Raw genomic sequence first — 24,799 nt, forward strand, 5'->3', positions numbered from 1 at the left:
ATATGATAACTGTGTAAACAAGCAGTTCATTAGGTATTCTGTCTATGATGACTTAGACTATTTAACAGTAATTCACATTTTACTTGTTTTGCTCTCAGCTGTGTGTGTTGGATCAACTGATTAATGTTTCAGTTAAGTGATAAGTATTTAATGACTAAATGAAACTGAAAAATTACTTCATTACTAGCTGGTTACTTGAAGCAGAGAAATCATTAAAATATGTAAAATCGTTTGATAGATTTGTGAGAAACTGAAAAATGGTTCAAGCATCACACACACACGCCCCACCCTCTCTATATCCCACGGACCTTCATCCTCACTCCCCTTGTCTGTGACGTTCGTGTTCTCTCCCACTCTCCCACTGAGTGCATCTGCTTTCCTATCTAATCTTTGCCGAAAATCACCAAGATAATCCTGCATCCATCTGTCCTGAAAGAGAGGGAGGGAGAGAGAGAGAGGGAGAGAGAGAGAATTGGCTTTGTGCTCATGATGTAGAGATTTACACTGATTTAACACATCATTACTCAGTAAGGTCATTGGTATGATTAAATAATGAAACGCGTCTCAAATTGCTTACATTTTTATTATACACAAGGATATTTCACATATACATCTTTTATACATATAATACTTTCCACAGTTTGTCATTTTAAATAATGTCATTTCCTTTTTTTTAATTTTTACACTGATCCCCAAAGGGTCATCGCACATTTCATCATGAAGGAAGAGGAAAACATCAGAACAGCCATGAACTGAGACAAAAAAAGAGGCGTGGTCTAAAATACACCAATACAACACTTAAAACTGGATTTGTTTACCTGAATCCTCAGTCGTGTTTCAGCGATATTGCACTCAAACACACAGCTAACTGGCCTTAGCCACATACCAACACATTTTATTACCATAAACACTCAATAGCCATTAACTGAAATTTGTCACTTGATGCAAAAACACAGACATCTGCATCATTTTTATTTCAAAATAATATACCCAGTCAGCAGGATCATAACACGCAGCATACATACTTTGTGTGAGTGTGTATGTGTGCACCTGTTCATGTCTGCATGTGTGTTTGTGTGTAATAGGAAGAGGGACGAGTGACCTGCACTGCTGTGCTCCTGGACCATTAAAACACGCTCAGTGCGCAATGTTTCAGCACCTGCACCCAACACAGAAACACACACACACACACACACACACACACACACACACACACACACACACACACACACACACACACACACACACACACACAGTTCCTCACAAGCCCACAATCCGTAAGCTGTGACCCACCAACTCATATGACTGACATTAATTAAACAGCACCAACAGAGAGTAAAAAAAACCTCTAAGGGAGAAAACAAAGGAACTCATGTTACACAAACAGAGACAAAAAAGGCAAAAACAGAGGCGGCGATGAACATGAAGACACATTTCCCACACTATCTCTCACCTCAGCAGTAAAGCAGCCGTCACATTCTGCACGTCAATCTCTGGACCTCCTCTCCAATGGGCATGAACACACAGAACGGAAAGTCACAAGCGTCAGACAATAACTCACCACATGTGCTTTGTGAGCCATTAGGCCTGGCTGGACCTGACCTAGTTTAGGTCAGACCCAGGTGAAATTCAGCTAGACGCCACATGCAAGTACACACACACGCACACACGCACACCCACCCACCCACACACACGCTCATACAGGGAGCCTGATTTCACGGAAGCCCTACACACAGTCACACACACGGACTAATACAACACTTAAGCACCGTTCTGATTTTCGGTGTGAGAAGTTTGAAAAGGATAAAAGATTCTCTGAGCCAGTCTGGATGACGACAAGCGAGCGCACACAGAATAATGCCACACAACTAATTATGCAGAACAGTCGCCTTCATCACTGTGCTCCTTTCATTATATGATCAACGTGATCTCTGTTATGTGTGGGAGTTGTGAATAATAGAGATGTGCCAAATATGAACAATATGGACACTGTTGTAAACTCAAAAGCTTTATTTTGAAACCACCCACAGGCGCTTTCTAGCAAACAGCTAAAAATAAAGATTTAAATCTCACACACAACTTGTGGTTTGAGTGAGTTGTTTCACAGGCAAAAAAAACACACACGCACACACACACACACACACGTGCCACAAAACGTCCTCAGTGTTTGTACTCTGTATTAAAATTTTACCCCTGACCAATCACAAAGGCCTCAGGAGCAGCGAGGGAGATCATCCTGGGAGATGAGTTCAGCTTTTGGAAATGAATATGTCTTTATGTGGAGTAACCAGTGTGATACCTGCATGCATGCACACACACACATACACACACACACACACACACACACACACACACATACACACACACACATACGCACACGAAAATGAGCAGAAGCATCCGACAGTTCCATTCAGCTTTGCAGTGACCTTCTCTTTCACCCAAAACCACAACATCCTCTCATTCACTTCATCATTACGTCGTTCTTCTATGTCAGCTCCCTCTCCTCTTCTCCCTCCTGCTTGTACCGGTTGTATCCGGGCGGCTGGACGTATTCCTCGGATTTATCCCAGTCCGATACCCACCCGGCGCTGGCCCCCCCGCCTCCGGCCCCCCCGGCGTTGGAGCCGCCCACCGGTTGGCTCATGGCCCCGTACTGGCCGCCGCCGCCGCCGCGGTACATCTCCTCCGTTTCGTCGGCCAGTTCGTCCTCGCCTATGATGCCGCACTTCTCCTCGCTGGTGTCCTCGATGTCCGCCCATACCTGCTTCTCTCCGGACGCAAAGAGTCCTGGCGAGGGAAGAACACATCTCATTTGATCAGGATTAAGACTGAGGCCTCGTATTGCGCAACTGCCAAAGTAAGCAGAGGACTGTTACCATAGAACACCACTCCTCCATAGTGAACCAGGGAAGCTATGAGGAAGACATACTGCCACTCCTCACGCGTCTGAAAGGATGAAATTCGGCTTTTAACGTCTCCATTTCGAACGCTTCAATAACACGTCAGACGATCTTGAGGTGGAAAACAAATAGACGCACCTTGTGTTTGGTCATGGCTCCCACAATGAGAGGACACACCATTCCAGATAACGTCCCCACGCCATTGGAGATGCCCATCAGTATGCTGGCATATCGAGGAGCGATGTCCAAGTGATTGACGTTAAAACCTGAGAGCGAGAACAAAATCAGCCCACAAAAATCTCTCAGCAGTTACTGATCTTTAGATTTAGTCTTTAGACTTAAACTAAGTCTTTCGATTTAAACTAAACACGCTAACAAACACTGCTGTCATCCTTATTCCCAGGATGCATTGCTGCCTGTGTGGGTTAAAACTTTACAGAAGGTGGTTTTTTTTTTGTAGTTTGAAGAAATCCACTTGTAACACAATCACAGTTTGGAGTTTTAAATGTGTGAATGTTATCGCTCATGCTGGAACTGCTCCTGACTTCACAGCAAAATGAAAAAAAAGAGAGAAAAGAAAGCGTGAGGAGTAAATCTAACAAAGAACTAACGAAGAAACGATGTCACTTCACTTCAGACCAAACAAACCTGAGATGGCAAATCCACTGAAGCCCACAGCGAGGACCAAGAAGGAAATGGCGACGCCTTTAGTGTGAGAGAAGCCCACCACCAGTAAGAGGGTGGCCTCCATTCCAAACCCTGAAACACACCACACACACACACATACACATAAACACCCAAAAAAAAAAGTGTCCCCAATGAGACTCACTCAATATTGCACAGTAGCTAGTTTTAGCTAAATGGGTAAATAGGAAAATGTGTAAAAGAAGTGAATCTGCTGTCTGCTTTTGTCCTCTCACCTCCACAGTTCATGAGCTTCCTGACGTTGGTGGTGGACATCAGGTTGTGGGTCCTCAGGTAGTCCGCCAACTGTCCCCCGATAGGCACGATGATGGTCATCACCAGGTGGGGCAACGCCGACACCATGCCCACCTGACAGAGGAGGAGAAGGCCAGAGGACATTTCTTGAAAATCAGCGTCCACACAGGACCAATGTGCCTCGAGTCAAGACAGTCGTCAAGTAGTGGAGTAGTTACGCAACCGTGCCATCTCACCTTGCTGATCTCAAAACCGAAGACTTCCTCAAAGTAGGCGGGCTGGCTGATGAGCAGGAGGTAGAAGGTCCAGCTCCTGCAGAAGTTGGCCACGATGATGGCGTAGACCGGCATGGAGGTGAAGAAATGTCTCCACGGGGTTTTGAATTTCTGCCGTCCAAAACAAACAGGACGTTAGTGGGATTTGATTGTGCACAAACACGTGCGGCTGGATTGTGGAGACACTGACGGCACCGCACTTGGAGAGGGTTGGCAAAGGACGCCGACTCTCCGATGGCTTCTTCGATGTACTTCCTCTCCTCCGGCGTGATGGTGGGATGAGCTGCGGGGCTCTCGTATGACACCAGAATCCAAAACAAATACCAGAATATCCCTACGCTGCCTGCGAGAGAGAGAGAGAGAGAGAGAGAGAGGAAGAGGAGCCAAGTGAGACGGGAGCAAGAGAGGAGGCCAGAGAAACGTGAGCAGTACAGCAGAAGAAACCCGGGTAAACAGACAGATGGAGCGAGGACGAATGTGACACTCTGAGGACAAGAATGAGTCACGAAGAAGTTGAGACAAAGGAACAACAAAGACCAAAACGGGACTGAAATCAACTGCAGGTAACAAACCATCAGGTTGAGATGAGAGATTAAAGGTACAAACCGTAGACGTAGAACACTGAAGGCCACCCAGTGTATTGCACCAGTATCCCAGCTAAAGGCATGGCCACCACCGCACCAGCATAAGACCCTGACAGGGCGGCAAAGGAGAGAAGATAGACGTGACGAGACGACGCTCAAGTTAAAACAAAAAGAACCAATAAAGGGGGAATTAAGGAGTTTAAAGGGTTTGAAGTGGCCTGTTTCTTCACTTACCGCAGAAGGCTGTGGTGGCTAGTCGACTTCTCTCCAGAGGGGGAGCCCACTTGGCCCAGATCCCGTGGCAGGCTGGGTAGGACACACCCTGCAAGAGAGCGAGGCTTGCATCAAACAAACACACACACGCACATAATCTCTGTTTCGTATGGACGGTGCGACGCACCTCGACCAGGCCCTGGCATATCCTGACCAGTATGACGCAGCTGTAGTGGCAGCGTGCGGCAGATGGGATCAGCATGTTGAGGGTGGACGTGGCCACTATGGCGAATCCAAACACTCTAAAACACACAGAAGACACACACACGCAAAGGCTTCAGGCATGTGGGACGAGCGCGATTCTCGGGCCGGTCAGTGAGAGGAAAAGGAAGTGAACACGGGAAGACGTTCACCTGTTAGCTGCAAATTTTTGACATATAAATCCACCCGGGATCTGCGTGACGATGTAGCCCCAGAAGAAAGAGCCGTGGATCATCCCCACCGTCTCAGGGTCCCAGGTGAACTGAGCGGCCTGGGAAAGAGGAAGAGCCACACTGTGATGGCAGCCAATGCATAATTTACTGCAAAAACAAACCAGGAGACGAGGAGACGAGGAGACGAGGAGTCATTTCTGTCTTTAATTCAACCCCCAAAAGATCCTATTCTAGTCACGATACTATGGAAACTCACTGCTGCATTTCCCTCTCCATTCTCTGTAGATGATCATGTTCCTCAGAGGATGAACATCAGTGATTGTGACGACCTCCCGGCCTTTCTGGTGACCTGTCAGTCTATCACACATGACTGCAGTAACCTTAAGATGGATTCTAGAATGAATCTCTCCATTTTTCATTCACCCAAGATTCTTTTCTTGAGTGAGCGCTGAGCATTACAAGGCTGTTTCCATGGTAATCGAATTAAACATAGTGCATTGTATTTATATCGGTCCACTCACGGCTGGCGACGCACACTTCCTCTGACGTAACGCGGCGGCTGTGATGCGTTTGCTTTGTCCCACTCACCACCAGCACCTCCTTGTTGCCTTTGTAGACGGTGTGATCGTTGACCATGCTCACGATGGCCACGCCCAGGTTGCACCGGATGCCGAACGAGATGCAGAATCCCAGACCGGACAGGATGGCGATGATGTAACGGCGGGGCAAACCGAAGCAGGTGCAGTCCACCACCGGCAGCTCCTTCTCCTCCACCAGCTCCGGCCGACCCTCCGCCGATAACTCGATGGTTTCTCCATTGGCCTGCCGCTTCTCGATCAGCCTGGCGGGAGACGAGAGAGGAGAACACGAGAGGATCCAGATCAATAGGACCTGAGCATCCAAAGGGCAAAACACATCAAATCAACTTATGGGATTGGTACGTTGGTCAAATGCAGAGATGTACAGTAGGATTACTACAGGTGGTATCGTGCCTATCCTGACATTTACACAGTATAAACTACTTTACTGGGTTTGAATTGGTAAATACATTTTATTTTCACAGTCGTTCTCTTCCTCTCTTCACCCAACAAAGACACACACCCCCACAGGCACACACACACACACGCACACAGAGTTAAGAAGTTGGATTATTCACCATGTCAGAGTGCAGAGAATTCGCCAAAGCGAGCCAGAGAGAAGCAGCCTACAGAAAATGTGTCTTGTTCTAATAATACACCAGCTTGAAGAGAAAGAAACAACTAGAAGAAGCCAAACTGAATCAGCACCATCTTACTTACACACATTAGTGGCTGTTGCATATCGGGTTGCAGATTGAGCTGCACGTGTTGACGCCACGGGAGGATGAAGAGATCCACGTCTCTTAGTTTTGGATGGATTGTCCGTAAAAAAAGCAAGTAGTAAATGAAATCTGTGGATGACCTGTAAAGCAATCTGGCTTATAGTTTGGTGTTAAATAGTAATTAAAGACGTTTGCAGTTACTGGTTGTCTTGTTATATCCAATATTTTACTTCCATCTTCATCATCATCTTCATCTTCATCTTCACCTTTGGTTCCCTCTTCATTTTCATCTTCGTCATCTTAACCTCCTTCTTCATCTTCATCTTCACTTTCACCTTCATCTTCAAAATAATTCCATTTGTGACAAAAGGTTTTTTGGTGCTCAGTGTTACTTTTTTTAACCACAGGCGTCACACAGAGACGTCAGGTGAGCAGCCATCTGCCTCCTCATGCTCAGCAACTACCCAACCACACACACACGCACACACACGCACACACACACACACAGGCACACACACTCAGAGCAGAATACTCCACGATTAAACAGCGCAGCGTAGATTTGATCTTTAATGTATCATAATGTGTATGGTGGTACTCTAAAAGGTCGTGGTCTCATCCATGTCTTCCGTCCTGTTTCCTGTTTCCTGTCTCGCTCTGAGGGAGGATTTGACTCCCTATACGCCATTTTCCACACGACCCATTCCAACGTAATCTCTCGGATTTCATGCAATCTGTCGGCGAACCAAGAGGAAAAAAAGAGATGTGACGGAGCTGAAATCAACAAATTCAGCGCCGGCCCGTCGTTCACAAGCACAAGGAACACACACTGACTGATGAAGAAGTAAAGAAGTGATAGTGTGTAGAGTAAACCATTTTGGAATTTCTGAGAGATTAGACAGGTTGCATCCTCTCTCTCTCTCTCTGTCTCTCTCTCTCTCTCTTTCTCTCTCTCTCTCTCTTAATCCATCACAACATTCAGATTAGGATTACAAAAATGATTTACTTCCGGAAATGAATATGGAAGGACAAACTAGCAGTGAGCACAGTGCCGCTCCACTGCTTTAGATAAAATCACTTTGTAAAAATGAATAAAGGGAAATAAATTTTAGTATCTTAAATGTTAAACATCCTCATCTTGTCAGTGTTTTGTTTTTTGGCAGGTTCAGTCTGATCCAAACTCACTCAAGCAACCAAATGAGTCCGTGTAACTTCCATTCGTTGGTTTTTCCGATTCTGAATCTAAAATCGTTACACTAGTTTCAGTCCCGTTTTAATTCTATGCAAAGTAGTTTTATTGGAGACTCAGAAACATCGAGCACATAATGTGGTTTGTGGAAATATGGCTGAAATTTCTCTATTTTTGTCACTTCTTGAAATGATATTTGAAAATAGGGGAACACATCCGTGCATGAAGCCTCACAAAGTAAAACAAAATGAAACCTTGAAGCTGTTTTTCAGAATGCAAAGCGTCTTTTAGTGTATGTGAAGGCAACACGCTGACCTAAGAGCTTGTGTGATAAATGACGCTGTGTGTGTGTGTGTGTGTGTGTGTGGGGGGGTAGACTCAGCCCCCTGCAGGAGCTCGGCCTCCCACTGTAGTGACTGAGGAGCTTGCAGGAGGATTCTCATTAACCTACAGACAGATTGCAGCCTGACAACTCCACATATGCTAGCAGCTAACGAGGCGCGCCCACAGCAAAAACTAATGTTAATTACAGATGCATCCCGCTAAAGGGCAACGTGTGTGTGTGTGTGTGTGTGTGTGTGTGTGTGTGTGTGTGTGTGTGTGTGTGTGTGTGTGTGTGTGTGTGTGTGTGTGGGCCAAAATAGCTGACTAGCACAGGTACAATACTGTGTTTGAAAGAGATAGTCAAGAAGTGTATTTGTATTTATATAACACAACTTTTCACAAATTTTTCCAAAACAGTTTATCTGAAACTAATAAAATCAATATTAATTCATAACAATACAGTACATCATTATTATTATTATTATTTATTATTTTTTATTTTTTTTACACAAAAAGCATTTAGATGCTAGATATGTCGTTTTATTGCTGATTAAATCTTTAGTGTCATATCTGATAGATGGTAACCAAGGCTAAAATTATAAATAAAATATAAAGGTCAAAGGGTGACTGATGTGTGTGTTATCCAACCAGTGGGAGTCAAACGTTGTCATGACGTCTGCCTGACATTGTGTAGAGTAGTGGCGTAATTTCAAGTTGAACAGTGCTGATTGGTGGTAAAAGGATCCAGGTTCATGTGAAGGTATGAAACACACACACACACACACACACACACACACACACACACACACACACACACCATATTGAGCGTGTCCCAGGACATTTGCCTTCACGTTAGCTGTGAGCTTCCACTCTCAGCTGATGTGGAGCGTCTCTCATGAGCTCGTTAGGATCTGATTGGCCTCAGCTGGCAGCGGCTAATGAGTGAGCTAGCGTGAGCGGCCGTGCAGGAGTCACCAGCTCACCTCAGGCTCTCTGAACCATCACCACTACACCACTCAGCCCTACACAACTACACACAACTCCAACTGACGATCTAATGCAGAGGCCAAACCAGAAGAGTCGTGATGGAAAACAATGTTCAGCTGCCTCACGGGACGCCTGAATAAAATATGACAGGAAATGTTGCGCACAACCAGCCTGACACAATCAATTAAAGATGCAGTCCAAATAATACAATCAGTGCTTTTCACTCTTTTTTTAAGTTACTTGTGATGTTTTATAATATGTAAAGTGAAAATAGCATCTTAAACATTACAGAACGATCAGCGATTGTTATTTTTAAAGAATGGTCGCTCTCATTCAGCACTCAAACTCTCTGGACTTCCACTCGCCGTGATGATTTTCCTCCATTTATCAGATGAAATTGTTATTTTGGGTGAATTCATTTTTTGATGGAGAGGCCAGAGGTGAACAGTGTGTGACCTAAGACATTTGTTACCTCCCACATTAAATTCATCAATTCACAGATTGTGCTTTGTAATCCTCACATAAGAGGATGACAGAGGGCTGAGGGAGGGAAACGACTGACCGACCGACCGACCGCACAAACATTATATAACACCTCTAATGTCCCGCATTGTTCAGTATGTATGTTACGTGTTCCTTACGTGGCATTCTGCAGTTATTTTATTGTTACATTTGTGGTGTCTCTTCACTTCTGCTTGTGTGTCGCTCTCTCTCTCTCTCTCTCTCTCTCTCTCTCTGTCTCTCTCTCTCTAACTCTCTCTCTCTAACTCTCTCTCTCCCCCCCAAGTGAACAGACTGGGTCTCTGTGGGAATGTGTCACCTAGGGAGACACCCTCCTCCTCATCCTGTTACCTCTCTCTCTCTCTCTCTCTCCCTCCTGTGCACAAACACACAATCTGCAAGCACGCAACCACACACACACATACATGTGTAACCTTCACAGCTTTCAATCATCAACATTCTAACATGGCATATTTCAATCAATACTGACTTCATATGTGCAGACTTTTACACACACACACACACACACACACACACACACACACACACTGTAGGTATTGACGGTGTGTGAATTCAGCTGCTTGAGGCATCCGTGCTGTTCTTCTCTTCCTAGCTTTCTCATAATAGACTGAGCTGTGTGATATAATATGATGGTTATTGATTATGTGATATCTTTCATGACTCTCTCTGTTTGTTTGCCCACTTGTTTTTGTTTCTGGATGGTAAAGCGGCGGAACAACAGGAACTAAAAAACCTCACCAGTTTCTGCCTGTAACCCACTGATACACTACAAAACACTGAAACTGTGCCGACATTACGAGCAGAAAACGGCAGCGCTGCCAGTAACTGTGCGTGCTGAGCAGTCGGGCTTACTCTCCAAACTGTTCAGGTCTCCAGTGTTAAAATCAAATGTTCGCCCAAGAAACACAAGTACAATTATTCCGGGAGAGACGACGCAGGCTGGCACAGACGCAGAGACGACGGCATTTTGGTGTCGAATCAACCTCTCCGTGTCGCCAAAGACATTCAGCTTGCTGCCAAAGTTTACTGACAAATCTGCTCTGCCTCAACTACACTGATGAGCAGCAGAGGAGCCACGTTTCTGTTGGGATGGCCAAGTCCAAGATATTATACATTATATTTATATAATCATATTAATATTTGAATATCAGTGGTGCAACATTCTCCAGAATCAAAATGTTTCAGTCTCTCTGTGATTGAAAGATGTTAAAGGAGGAAGAGCGGCGTGTATCTGACCTTAAGGTGCTGAAGTTTATGCTTGCCTAGTGGAGTTTAATATAGAAACATGAGATGCATTCTGATGGAGAGTATGATTAAATAATAGATGAACCCCTGGCTGCTTTCATCAGGAGGGATCACGGTTTTTGTCTGTGTTGAGATTACACACACGCACGCACACACACACACGCACACACACACACACACACACACACACACACACACACGTGCCTTCAATCATACTGGGACGTTGGCTCGCACAAACCAGTCTGACACATTGCATCTCTCACAACATCAGCTTGCATATAGTGTGCACGTGGCTCACGATCAACCAAAGAGAAAAACGCCCGTGATCTGCATGTCTGTTAATCCGGGAGACCCCCGATTGGCTCGGAGATGTCTGGGTCGGTGTCCTGGGATGGGCGGATGGATGGATGGATGGATGGATGGGTGGATGGATGGATGGATGGATGGATGGATGGATGGAGGGAGGAAGTGACACGGCCTGGGATGGAGGGAGCAGGAGGGGAGAGTTTGGGGATTTGCGTGGCTTGACAGCTGGACTGAAAAACATTCCGGCTATTTCAGGATGGGATTTATACGTTTGGTTGCTACCTCAAATCCTGAGAGATGGCGAGCTTAAAGCGTGGGTTATTGCATCGTGGCTCTATCGCCGCCTTTAATCTCTCTTTTTTTCTTTTTTTAAATGAAATATTCTCAGCACATCCCTCCATCATGCAACTTGCAGCGCTGACAGGAAGTTTGTTTGTATATTTCACATGTTTGTGAATACTTGAATGGAATATGAGAATGATAATAACAAACTATCACAGGCATATTTTTCCTGAATTATGTTTTAAATAAATAATTTGTATACTGTATTTACAAAACGCGTGAAGGTTTGTTAGCTTCTATTTAGCTTCTATTATTTATATAACTACAATCTCTATAACATCAGTTGTCCTCTGAGCACAGTTGCGTAAAATACATTTTCATACACTGGAATACTGTATGTCGAAGCACACACACACACACACACACACACACACTTTATCACTGGTTGCTGACTCTTCGCGATGAAATTGACAAACATAGATAGATAGATAGATAGATAGATAGATAGGTAGATAGATAGATAGATAGATAGATAGATAGATAGATAGATAGATAGATAGATAGATAGATAGATAGATAGATAGATAGATAGATAGACAGACTTGCTTCCATCTGGTCATGCCACAAGATTATGTAACAACATTTTTCTTGTCTAAACGCCAACACACACTCATCCCACTCTGAGCGGAGACAAATCAACAAAGGAAACAATGAACAAGGATCAACAGAAGACATCATTTTGGGAAAGAAGTCTGCAATATTTAAAGCAACAAACCCCAATAAAATTGACCAACACACTTCTTTCTTTCTTTCTTTCTTTCTTTCTTTCTTTCTTTCTTTCTTTCTTTCTTTCTTTCTTTCCATTCCATTCCATTCCATTATATCATATCCTTGTAGCATTACTTACACACACACACACACGCACACACACACACACATATATGTGTAAACTCATCTCTGCTGTGGCACATTTGCTCTCTTGTCTGCTGCCTCTCCTGTCTCGCCTCGGTGCGTTGCGTTTAAGGCGATCTGGACGTTTTGCTTTGCGCTCATTTGCAGAAGTTTGCGGCTCATCTCCTGCACATCAACGCAACTTTACTCTACTTTACCTTTAGTGAAGTTGATATGGAGGGAAGGGCAGAGAATGAGAACCCGCGTCCATATGAGGACCCACGCTGCCCGCGGAACCAAACCTGGGCCGAGCTTTAAAACGAGTGCACATGGAATCAAAACCCAAAGTAGAAAGTGAAGCTCGTACCTGTTAATTTTCCCCAGAGTTTTACCGGCTGCCGCTTTAAATCTGTCCGGTCGGATCTCCATCCTTACAGCTCCGTGATCCGGCCGGTGTGTGTGAGTGCGCTCTCTCTCTCTCTCTCTCTCTCTCTCTCTCTCTCTCTCTCTCTCTCTCTCCCTCCCTATCGTGAATGAGCGAGAGACAGATGGAGAGCTATTATCATCAATATTATTATTAATAATAATAATGATAATTACGGATATTAGGTAAAAAAAAAAAACCTTAAATGAAATAATAAGATGTTATATATAACCAAAATATATAAATAAGATAAAAATATATGAAAATAAAGATAGACAATACAAAATAAAAATATAACTTTAAAATATAACACATTTTCACGTGTTGTTGCTAGTGAACTCCTCTCGCATGTTTCAATGGTGTTAATTACTGATGATGATGTCATCTATTAATGATTGGAGACACAATGGTCCATGTGAGTGTAGGTGGCAAACTTATGTGAAGATAATGGTCCCCCCCCCCCCCCCCCCCCCCCCCACACACACACCTCAATGTGTACAAGTAAACAAATTAATTTCCTACATCGCATTTCAGTTTCTTGAATTATTACGGATAAAAGTTCAATCAGTGCTTGTTTACATTAGTTTGTGAGTCGGTCTTAGTTTATCCCCGACGAGTGTGAAGGACGGAATCTAGACGCAAAGCTCATTTCGGCCACCTGAGGTCGATGTCACACAAAAAAAACCCTAAAACTTGAGTTTGAGCTTTGGCCAACAGGGGGCGCTGCAGGCCCAAACGCCGTCCATAGAGGAGCTCCAAAACATTATCATCATAATTGTCTCGAGTTCTGCTTTTTGCTCAGATCAAGATTTCATGTTGTATTATCCAAATGTTACTATTCTGAATTAAGATAAGGTTACATAAAGTTTAAGTTAAATAATAAGGCAAGGGGTCAGAACTCAGCTGTAACCTCAGCTACAGTGGAGAACTTTTAGCTCGGTTGTGTGACAGCAATAATGTACCAACATATACTGTATATTGCGACATATACAGTATATATATATATATAAAGCTGTTCCTTAGCTGGTTGCTCCTAACAAACACAATAAAAGCTTGCATCATGCATCCATTTATGGAATAAAGTATTCCAAACACCTGTTCCTCACAGTAGCTGGTGAGTCACTTAATAAGGAACATCTGCACTGGCAACTTTATCACAAACAGCAGCTCTGACCACAAACAGTAGGTGTTAAGTGTTCCTGTTTAAGTATTAGGAACATCTGTACTTATTTAAGTGGCTGGTGAGGGTTTTGTTTGGGGAGGCAGGGGCAACTCATCACCACATCGGCAAAACTGTACAAATACCAGAGGAAACTGTCTAAGGACGTTCATCAAAGAAACAGCTCAAAGATAATGTTCATTCAGCTGAAAAATCCTGAATGATTAAGACCTAATTAAGGATTTTGCACAGAGCATGGCCTGTACTTGTACAGTGTGTCTGCCTAGCTTCAAGTTGAACATGAAGATGAATGCTTCAGTAATGGATAGGAAGGTGCAAATGAAACACTCCTTGTATCTCCACAGAAGTGCTTATTTCCAAACGTCATAGCTTTGTGGTTATGTTATTAATAAGACTGTACAGGAAGTATACTGACATCTTATTTCACGATGCTCAAGTAGAAGTAATTGACATCCCAGTAGCTCGCACAAAGACACGGGGACGATTGATGTATTTGTTTTATTTATGACATAAGTAATACATCTATCTATACAATGTAGACTTTTCCCTCATGCTCAAAAGTAGCATAAAATTGTTTTGTCATGAATGTTCAGCCAACTCCAGTCCAACTAACAGCCAAACCCAACTCACCACAACTGACCACCGTACAGCAGAAACAAATAAACACAGTATGCACATTATCATATTTCCGATCATTGATCAGACGCTCAGGCTGCTGGTTTGAGAGAGAGAGTGTGTGTGTGTGTGTGTGTGTGTGTGTGTGTGTGTGTGACACCGAGTCAGTGCCAGTGCTGCCATCTACAGGTTTATGTCAGCCCTCACCACCTCTCTGCTTAAATATGGCAATGCTGTATCTCTGGTAGAGCGTTACCGTTCACACAGTGTTAGCAAATGTTAAAAACATTTCTGTGGTCTTATGAGGTCATTACGTTCAATACAAAATAACATCTTTTACAGTCATATCAAAATTTGCAAAGATGCAAACAAAGCACATTTATGGTAGAAACACAGACATAATGACACAAATCGTATTTTCATGCGGATCGATCCGGACTGTTCACCTTCATACTCATCACATATCATCTTTTACCATTTGGTACATTTGAAAAGGCGCCGGCAGCTTTCACGTCTTTGCCAGCTGAGACACCAGATGATATCTGTCCTCTTCCTGCCAACGCTGACTGGCATGTTGCTGATGGCTCGTGTCCATTTCTAAATCTGAAATCTTGACTTTATACTTCATTTCTAGACATAAAGCCTATTCCTTTTATAAAATACTTGCATTTGAAAAATTATACTTTGGCACAAGGCACTTATGTGTGTCAGATCTGCTACTTGTCTCAAACAAGGAACACAATCTACTTAGAACTAAAACAAACAACTACCCTCACACTGTATCTTCGTCCATGTCCTCATCCTCGTCCTCCAGCTGGGGTATGAGCCGGTAGTGTTCGTTGCCCAACGGCAGGAATGCAGTCCTGGGCCGAGCCTCGTCTTCGTCAGGGGTCGCGCAGTGGGACTCCAGCTGCTCGGTGGAGCTGCACTTGGTATACATCTCCCGGTGCATCTCCTGGCTCTGCCCCTCCACCGCGTGACTGTTACGCTTCCAGCGTTCGCGGGCCATGGCGTGGATGTAACCCACAGGTACAGGCAAGCTGGCAAAAACAATGAGGAAGGCGATCATAGCCAGAGCCCAGCCAGGGTACTCTAGAGTCATCTCAGAGGCCTAGAGAGGGAGAGAGGGGAGAGAGACAAGCAAGACCCTTCATTAATTACCACTGCTTCGAACGGTTTGAGCACGGAGTTAATGACATACTTACAACTTTAACAGTTTGACACTTCACTTAAAATGAAGCATTATAGCACTTTTACCAAACATCCACTGTAAACCAGACAAAAACAAACATTTCAATCATTTCTTCTGTATGAAACAAAGGTCAGTTAGTCTCTTACTGTGTCTTGATTCCAGGCGGTGTATGTCGGCCCTTTGAAGACCATACGCAACAAACTGGCAGCAAGGAGACCAACCATGGCCAGTAAACAAATATATTTCCAAAGATACTTGTACAACACTGGGGGGCGCCATTTCAGCATAACCTCAATATCATCCAGGAAGCTGCAAGTGAGGACATGGTAAGAGTCAGACAAACAAGAAAAGAAGCAACAATCAAATAAGTCAGGGTGAAAATCCATCAGAAATACTGATTCCTCACCGATCAGCTCCGTAAACCCACGCAACACTAAAGGTCTCGAAGATGACGACTATGATCAACGGTAGGGTTGCAGAATAGTCGTCGAACATGGTGACAAAGTAGTTCCCCGAGCGCTGCGTGAACAACAGACCGATCACAAACCCCAAGGCACAGCTGGACACTGAAAAACAAAGAGAAGGCGAGACGGCGTCGATCAAAGGCAAAAGTGTCTGACCTTTCTGGGAAACAATGTATGTGTGTATGTTATGTCTACGTCGCAGAGGGAGGGAGGGAGGGAGGGTGAGGATGAGGAAGAACATACCTAGGCGTGAACCTGGGAGTGCAGCTGTTTGGTTGAGATAAAAGTCTACAAAACTACAAAACTGCAGCCTATTAAGTCTCTGGTCATTTTAAACAAAAGTGTCCAAATCTTGGCCTCCCTCAATGAGTCTGATCAGGATTGTAGTGAAGAGAATGGAACATGCTTCACATCTCTCGCCTGTCTTGTGATACGCACTCGTATTTGGAGCGTGTGCCAGCTTGTGTGCGTTACCAGTGAGCAGGGTCCGGTGGCGTCCCAGCAGGCTAAAATTATCCATGAGAGGTGTGAGGATTCCCTGCATGGTCCCAAACATGGTACTGAGCCCCAGGTTGAGCAGCATTAGGAAGAACAGCGTGGACCAGAAGGGGCTGGCTGGGAAGAGGGCCATGGCCTCTGTGAATGCTATGAATGCCAGACCCGTCCCCTCGACACCCTAGAAGAATGAAGAGCAAAGAGGAGGAACCTTTAATAGACCTTTAATAACAGCTGAAACGTAAATATTGAGCAGCTCTATTCACGCCCAGCTGTCATACAGAAACCCAACTGCGACCGAAATGATGCAATATGAATGTGAATAGTGTAAATGTCTTTCACGAGACACCACGTGTAACCGTATACCGACAGCATGTAACCTTTTAAACAGACGTTGTATGAATTTCCCGAAACCCTTATTGCATATAGGAAATCCAGAAATGAGTGCTCAGTGAAGAATATTGTGTCTCTGTAGCGCCTCTTACTGGTGGAGTCGTGTGGGAAAGACCTTCGGGCCCGACAAATACCAACAATGAACTGTCAACTGTGTCAGGTTCTTGGGTGGGAGGATTCTTGGAAGCAGGACTGATGAAGAACTCCAAGGACTCTTCAGGCCTGCGTTTCAATTCAATGTTACGTATCGTGGGAATGAACGGTTCTTTGAGAGACTCCCACAGGACTGGGGTTCAGCAGCTGGGGTGGGTAGAAATGTTTTGTTGTTCCACCCAATCCACAGTCTGACAGGCTGCTGCTTTAATATTAAAAGGCCTCAATGTGAAGGATAAACTTTAATGTTATTCTTCATTATTTCCATTGTGTGATCTAATGTAGCTTTTCCCCCGTCGTTCTCCGTGTCTCTAGTTTCTCCTCCTGTTTTGCTGTCACAGTGTGCTTCCATCTCTACCCTTATACCGTTATATGTTTTCATGTTTTACAGTACCTCCCAAATCCCAGATCCTCAGGAGTCCTGGGAGCCTCAGACCCTCAGCCTACTCACTATTTTCATTCACTCGTCTCCTCCGTTCGACTCCCTGATTGTTTGCCCAGCAGCATGAAATGTAAACCTCCTTTATAAACTTTCACATTGAACACGGACCTCTTCATATCATTTAAGTGCATGTTCTTCTCCAGGTATTTGTTAATCTGTATATTGTACAGTAAATATGTTTAAAATACAAAGATGCTAATGAATTACTATTATCTGTAAAAGTTACCTTATTCATTTCATGCTCCAGATCACAGTCGGAGACGTTGGTTCCCACCATGGCGCCGTAGCGATGGTACCACTCTCTGTACTCGGCTATGGACACAGATTTTGGATCGCTCATGTTGAACCAGGGCCACCAGTGCTCACCGGATCCATCTGAGGCCAGGTTGCTTAGGAGACCAAGATTCCTAAGAGGGGTCCAAATAGGAAAGATACACCATCAACCAAATATGCTGTGAAAAGACACTCACTGCAATGCTATGGCGTATAACAGACCCTGATTATGAGCTTTAATTCATCTGACAAGGAGATTATTATCATTTCTCAGTTTGTATGTCTGTTTCAAAGTCTGACTGTCAGCTGGATATCTCAAAAACATATTAATGGATTTGATGAAGAATCCATTCAATTGTGGTCGTGGCTGTTCTGATGTTGGCGCTGTGATAACCATGCTAACATTCTACCCTTTGACATTTGAACTGTAAGTCACAGAATCAAAATATTGTTCCCGTGCTTCCTTATGTCTCTGTGCGTCCCACATTTGATCTTCTTCCAAAACTGTTTTTTCTATCTCCCCTCAATGTTCGACTCAGTTGTCACATAAATCATCAATGAACCTACAGAGATTGTAATGTAACTTTGATGCTCAATGCTAGACCTCCTTTACTACTTCTGCTTCCATTACCGCACACACACACACACACACACACACAGACACACACACAGACACACACACGCACACATATCCTTACTCAGCTACACAGTGTAGTGCTATGTTCTTGGCACGGAAGCCCAGGACAACAAAAACAACCAGCGATGCCAGCACAGATGTCATGAAGTTGATGCCAGAGACCATCAGCGCGTCCCTGTGGCAGTTATTGTGGACCGGGTTGTAGGAGGAATAGGCGATGACGGAGCCGTAGCCCAGTCCAAGGGCAAAAAACACTTGTGTGGCAGCCTGTCGCCAAACCTGTACCTTACCCCAAGTTTCCACCTGCAAAACACCAATAACATTAACAATGTTATCATGTTGATATGCTGTAGTTAGAACATCTAAAACACAGATTGAACTGTAGGCAATGAGATGAATCAAAAGCCATCATCTTACTTACTTTAGGATAAAACATGTAGGTGATTCCTTCCATTGCTCCATCCAGCATTAACCCTCTGATGAGGAAAATAAACAGCACCACATAGGGGAAGACTGAGGAAAAATACATCACCTAAGAATTGGAAAAAGACATGATTTTCTACATTTGATGCGTAAATGAAAACATAAAAGCTGTGTTGTTGCCTGTATATAAGAGGAGGAGAAGGTTATGGTTCCTAAGGAGAGTGATGGACTCACCCTGGCAGAAGACTTGATTCCTTTGATCATGGCCAAGGAGACGATTGCCCACGCAGCCAGTAAGCAGCCCGTCATGATGGGGTTAAACTCTCCGGACTCTTGGATGGAATTTGTGATGTCCAGAGCTTTCCGAAACCAGAAATACGACGTTGGAGAGCTGCTCGCACATTCCTTCACTGCGGACCGAGGAGAGAGAAACGCCAACATTCAGACCTCGGCCCACTGTGGCACAATCACAACCAAGTGGTCAAGAACAGATTAGGACGACCAGCAAGTACCTGTGTCATTGGTGGTTACGTCCACTGGACACTGCTCCCATGGCAGGGGATACTGGAAAGAGTTGCCCATGTAGAACAGGCTCCACGCGATGATAACATTGTAGTAGAGGGCCACGTAAAAACACACCTGGAGGAGAACAAAGACTTGACTTAGTGTTACCACATCAATATTTATTCAGCAGGTCCCTGAGGTGCAGCATGTACGTATGTCTTTCTGCCAAGGTCAACACTCACACACAGGCCCTGAAAGCTTTACAGTAATGTGTTAACCCATGAAGGGACTAATGACTACGGGGAAAGTGGCGATGAATGAAACGTAAGATTAAATATAAAGCAATCTCCCGAGAGTCAAAGTCGACGGGAACAAGGCCCGTCAGGAATTAGCTTCAAATATCAAAGCGTGTCCCCGTGTTAACAGCAGGCGTCCGAGTGTGTGTATGAATGCGCTCCTGTGTGTTTTATGTGCTGAGAAAACTCTCCTCCACTGTGTGTTTTCCTTGAAAAAGTCTTACGTAACAACCTGACAGCACATATATCAAGTCAGCTCTACGGCCCACATGCGGGCTCACATTACAGCGTGACTGAATATCACCGCCATCCTACTCAAGTACACACATACGGGCACAGTGTAAACTCTTACAATCATGGGATGGAACATTTATTGACTGTATGTACTAAATCAGTGCTTCTACTGGAAAACAAAGCAGAACTAGTGCGTTACAAATACTGATAATGGCTCCAAAGGGCTACAAATCTCAGCAAGAATGCAGGCAGCAGTGCAATTTGGAACATCAACCTTATTTCCTGAGGTCACTGTTAACGACCGAGGACTGGCAGCTGACACATATTTACACGTATAATAATAACCAGGTCCTAAATCAAGAGAACAACGAAATAAAGTCGTCACCATGCAGCTGGAGTAGCCAATCCCCGCCAGCTTTGGGGAGATGTGCTTCCATACGCCGATACTCCCCTGGCGAATGCACTGTCCAGCTGCCAGCTCCATGAAAAACAGCGGAACCCCGATGATCAGCAGAAGGAAGACATAGAGCAACATGAAGGCCCCTGTAGGATGGGAAGGAAGACATTTAAATTGATGTTATGCATACACGCTGGTCGTTCCATTCTGTCCCAAAGACCCTCACCTCCTCCATTTTGGTGGCAGAGGTATGGGAACCTCCAGACGTTCCCCAGGCCCACGCTGAACCCCACCTGGGCCAACACGTACTGGAGCTTAGAGTCCCAGGCTGGCCGGTCTTCATTAGCCGCGTTGACTCCGTCCGGACTGGTAGTTAGTTGCGTTTGAGACTGGCCCTCCCTCAGCCAGTTGCTAGCTTCATCGCTGGGCAGGGGCGCCTTCTCTGTCTGCGCATAAGCAATGGGATCAGACAACAGGGGTCAGAGGTGACAAAGGGCCAGGTAGACTGAGACAGGGTCAGAATCTACATTCCTACCTGGCCGATTGAGGCTGCTCAAGCTGCACATTAGATTACTTTAGTACTTTAGGTGATCTTAGCATAGAATGATCGAAAATAAATATGTGTAAAGATAGAAAATGCCTGCAGTCACGTCCCAGAGTCAGTATCCCATACAGTACATAGATTGGTTCTGCACCACATTGAGGATTCCAGCTGTTCCTGTTCTGCCTTTAGTATGTTTAACATCCGAGCAGACACCCACTGAGCTCAACCTATCATTTGATCAAAACAGTTGATAACAATGGGCAAGTTGTCCAGCGCCTGAAAAACAGACAGATGATTGACTTAAGGGCACTGGGAGAGTCTGAAGGAGGGAACGAGACGGGAAGTCTTTCCTTCTGTTGTTTTAGTGTCACGTGGGTGCGCCACCTCCCATGTGAAAAAGGGATCAGAAGACATATGTAATCCATGCTGCACTCCCTTTTACAAATAAACAAGTGAGATATGTTCCATGTGGGGAAAAATGAGACACTAAGGTCCCTTTGCTGCTGTCCAAAGGTTTACTTTAGGTTCAACTTTTCACTTAAACAGATATGGATGCAGGAAATCTCACGGTCAGATTTGTGACTTTTCTCCACACTTGAACATTGAACTCCAAAGTCTCCTCATCAGACTCAGGTGAGATGAAGAGGCTAAATTTATATGGTAGCATGAGCCAAACCAGCATGACCTGGCACAGATACGTGCATGTGCCACGGCTGGACTGTGAGAATACAAACACCGGGTACAAACAAACTATGTGACTCAGAATAGGACATGTTGGTCTAAGAAGTGTTGCCAGATGAATGAGGTATACCAACACACAGACACACACTTACATCATCAGACAATTGAGGTAGTGACAACACAAAAGGGGAGGGGGGACAAGGGGAAAAGTACCAGCCTCCGCTAAACCTGGGGGTGGGGGGGACAGGGGGTCCAGTGGAGGAAGTCTTTGGGAACACGTGGGTGGTTGTGGAGGTCTGAGGACGGCATTGGTCCACACTGTGGGTGGACCATCGGGTGGTCAAGTGGATAAAGTTGATAACAAGGCGCACTCATGTTTATCATGGAAACCAGTTGTGTATACAATAGATTTCAGCACTATAGGGATCTGAGCCCGTTTGTACCAAAAGCATGAACTAGTAGTGGTAGAAAGTAGTAGAAACCCCAGCAGTTTCCTGAGTGAAGATCAGATTGTGTGTGTGTGACTCTCTGCACCTTTAAACCACATGACCCGACATTTCAGGAGCAGATAGTTCAAGTCTATTTTTGCTGCCGCTTTAACTGTTAAAGGTAGGCGTTAAAGACGGCCCGCTGATTGTTCAGTTCTGGGGCCTGCTGATGTCTTCTATGATGTTTCCAAGAAACTGCTGTACTTTGTCTCTTATGCTCTTCTCTAAATTTAGCATATCCCTTAACGATCTTGTTCCCCCAAGGCCCCTCCCCCCCAAGCTATACCCCCACACACACACACACACACACATACAAGAGTGTGGTTGTGTGGTTAGTTGCTACTGGTTGGTCAGGTGGTCTATCTCTGGGTACAGCTGGAAAAATGGCAGCCCCAGTTCAGCCTTCAGTGTACAGTGATACTAAATGGACACGCAGCAGACGCCAGCTGGCTCACCGCTTTTCTAAGAACACCGTATACACTTCATACTCATAGAAAATAGAACTGTTCCTGCTTTTTGAATCATATCGCTACGGTGGTGGAAATGTTGCGCAACCAACTGCGATCCCTGATAAACACGTTTAAGTGAGCAGATACTGTTTGTCTCTTTGTTTAAACTCATTGGCTGTGATTGTTTGTTTTCATCTCTAACAATAATAACAAACTGGTGACATCGTTTTATCTTCAAAAAGCACAATTGAAGCAGCCTGTGAGTCACCATGGAGACGCTTCAGACACGTTATCTGGAGATTTGACCAAAAAAACGGTTGCCTGCTGCAGCATTAGATACCTAAGGGGAGCTCAACTCTTTTAGCCTTCAAAATAAGATAACTTTTGAATCTGTGCCCCTTTTGCTTTATATAATAGACATGTGTGATGACAGGTTGTACATTCACAGCTATAGTGTTAAAATTAATACGTAAATAAAATAACCACACACACACACACACACACACACACACACACACACACACACACACACACACACACACCACTACAGGAGAATATAGAGGAAGTGAACCGTTGCTATTACAAATTTAAAGCGTCTGAGAGCTCGTACACATTCTGGCTTAGTATGATGACAGGATCTGATTCTACACATCACAGAAAACACACAGCACACACACTCTTTCACATGTACTTAGGAGTTTTGCACGTGCTTGAGAGTGTTTCATGCGTGTATGTGCCAAACGCAAATTCACACCTACACACACACAAACACACACACACACACCTTTTTTTGCCAGTCTATTGCATAACCTAGCTGTCAAAAACACACTCGATGCTTGTTTTCCACTTGTAATACATCGCTACCTATCGTGGAAAATTAGTGTGTTTGATGCTTTAACACAGATATTACACATGAAACATGACTTTAAATATTTAGGACACTGTATATATTCTAGACAATAAAACATTCTTTAACACAAATGTATAGAAAACACACAACAAAGAGAGATTAGTGAGGCAATGACTTCCTACATCACACACAAACTTCATTTTACACCACACAACAAACCCACAACTGCTACTAAAGTGCAGTAAAGTTGGCGCAGGGGGGGGGGGGAGAGTTTGCAGCGTTGTTGCACATGTCCCAGTGTGAAAGTGTGAAAATAAGCAGACGTGTGCCGTGAACGTACCATGCTGATGTCTCCTCCGTCCCCGTCCCTCTTTGTCCTTCAGCTGCTGGGCGAAGTCTGTTTTCAAGTCGCTTCAAGTTTGCTCAGGGAGACATTCGGGCTGAGAAATGAGGATTTTTAGGAACACACACACTCACACACATAGATACATACATACAAACAAAGGAGCGAGGAGTGTGGAAGTGGGCAGCGGTCACGACGTCAGTCTGGAGTCTGCAGCGTGAAGAAAGTTATCGCTATGCGGGGGGTTAAGGGGGGGGGGGGGGCGACAACACACACACACACGCACGCACGCACGCACGCCTTCTCTCACACACAGCTGCTTTCAGACTGCGAGCACATACAACTAAGCGCATGCAAACGATCTGCTAAATCTAAAGAAGCAAACACAGCAAGAGAAAAACCAAAATAGACTGGTATAGATAAATGATAGTGAAAAAAATGAGTAAATAAAATAACAATTAATTGAAATGAAAAAGTATGTATACAAAAAACGAATAAAAGAAGCAAAATGTACGGTGGCCGATACGGTGGCCGAGGACCGCCACCGCTGCAAATAAAAGAAGCGCTGCAAAAATAAAAAAGCTGGTGTGCAAAAATAAAAAAATCGTTGCAAAAATAAAAAAGGTGATGCACATAAAAAAGCCACAACTGAAGTGGGTTACCGGGGAACATGATAGTGTTTAATGTAGCTACGTGTACTTTTTAATGTGTTATTTGGTTAGGCCAGGTAACCCCAGGTTTGAAGTTGAACTGGAGGATGCCGGTGTATTGTTAGCTTCGGCGAACACGGGGAGACCACTGACGAGTCCGGCCAGATGTCAGTTTGACATCATAGCTGGAGTTTGAGTTATTGGATGACATCGTTTTGTTAGCGTGATGCCATCACACTCATTTATTTAAGTAGCTTCAGATTCAAACAGCTTCAGCAGCATTG

The 24,799-nt window shown here is 44.5% G+C and overlaps 2 protein-coding genes across 2 annotated transcripts; both read right to left on the bottom strand.

Annotated features, from left to right (window-relative positions):
- Positions 1–2,485: 2,485 nt before the first annotated feature.
- slc17a7a (solute carrier family 17 member 7a) lies at positions 2,486–12,817 on the bottom strand. Its single transcript, XM_076137008.1, has 13 exons — positions 12,756–12,817; positions 5,934–6,186; positions 5,325–5,443; positions 5,099–5,213; positions 4,933–5,020; positions 4,721–4,807; positions 4,315–4,457; positions 4,076–4,225; positions 3,821–3,953; positions 3,549–3,659; positions 3,039–3,166; positions 2,877–2,946; positions 2,486–2,787 (listed from the first exon to the last, which is right to left on the bottom strand). Exons 1-13 carry the CDS (start codon positions 12,815–12,817, stop codon positions 2,486–2,488), a joined length of 1,761 nt encoding a protein of 586 aa, XP_075993123.1.
- A 1,654-nt stretch (positions 12,818–14,471) lies between these two features.
- On the bottom strand, positions 14,472–24,109 carry slc6a16a (solute carrier family 6 member 16a). Its single transcript, XM_076137007.1, has 12 exons — positions 23,863–24,109; positions 20,737–20,956; positions 20,499–20,656; positions 19,592–19,718; positions 19,314–19,489; positions 19,078–19,188; positions 18,718–18,959; positions 17,973–18,153; positions 16,738–16,939; positions 16,206–16,365; positions 15,946–16,108; positions 14,472–15,718 (listed from the first exon to the last, which is right to left on the bottom strand). Exons 1-12 carry the CDS (start codon positions 23,863–23,865, stop codon positions 15,380–15,382), a joined length of 2,082 nt encoding a protein of 693 aa, XP_075993122.1. The 5' UTR covers positions 23,866–24,109; the 3' UTR covers positions 14,472–15,379.
- Positions 24,110–24,799: the final 690 nt, after the last annotated feature.

Source organism: Genypterus blacodes, unplaced genomic scaffold (assembly GCF_046128005.1).
Source record: "Genypterus blacodes isolate CSIRO-AG114 ecotype Tasmania unplaced genomic scaffold, CSIRO-AGI_Gbla_v1 ptg000291l_1, whole genome shotgun sequence".
NCBI lineage: Eukaryota > Metazoa > Chordata > Actinopteri > Ophidiiformes > Ophidiidae > Genypterus > Genypterus blacodes.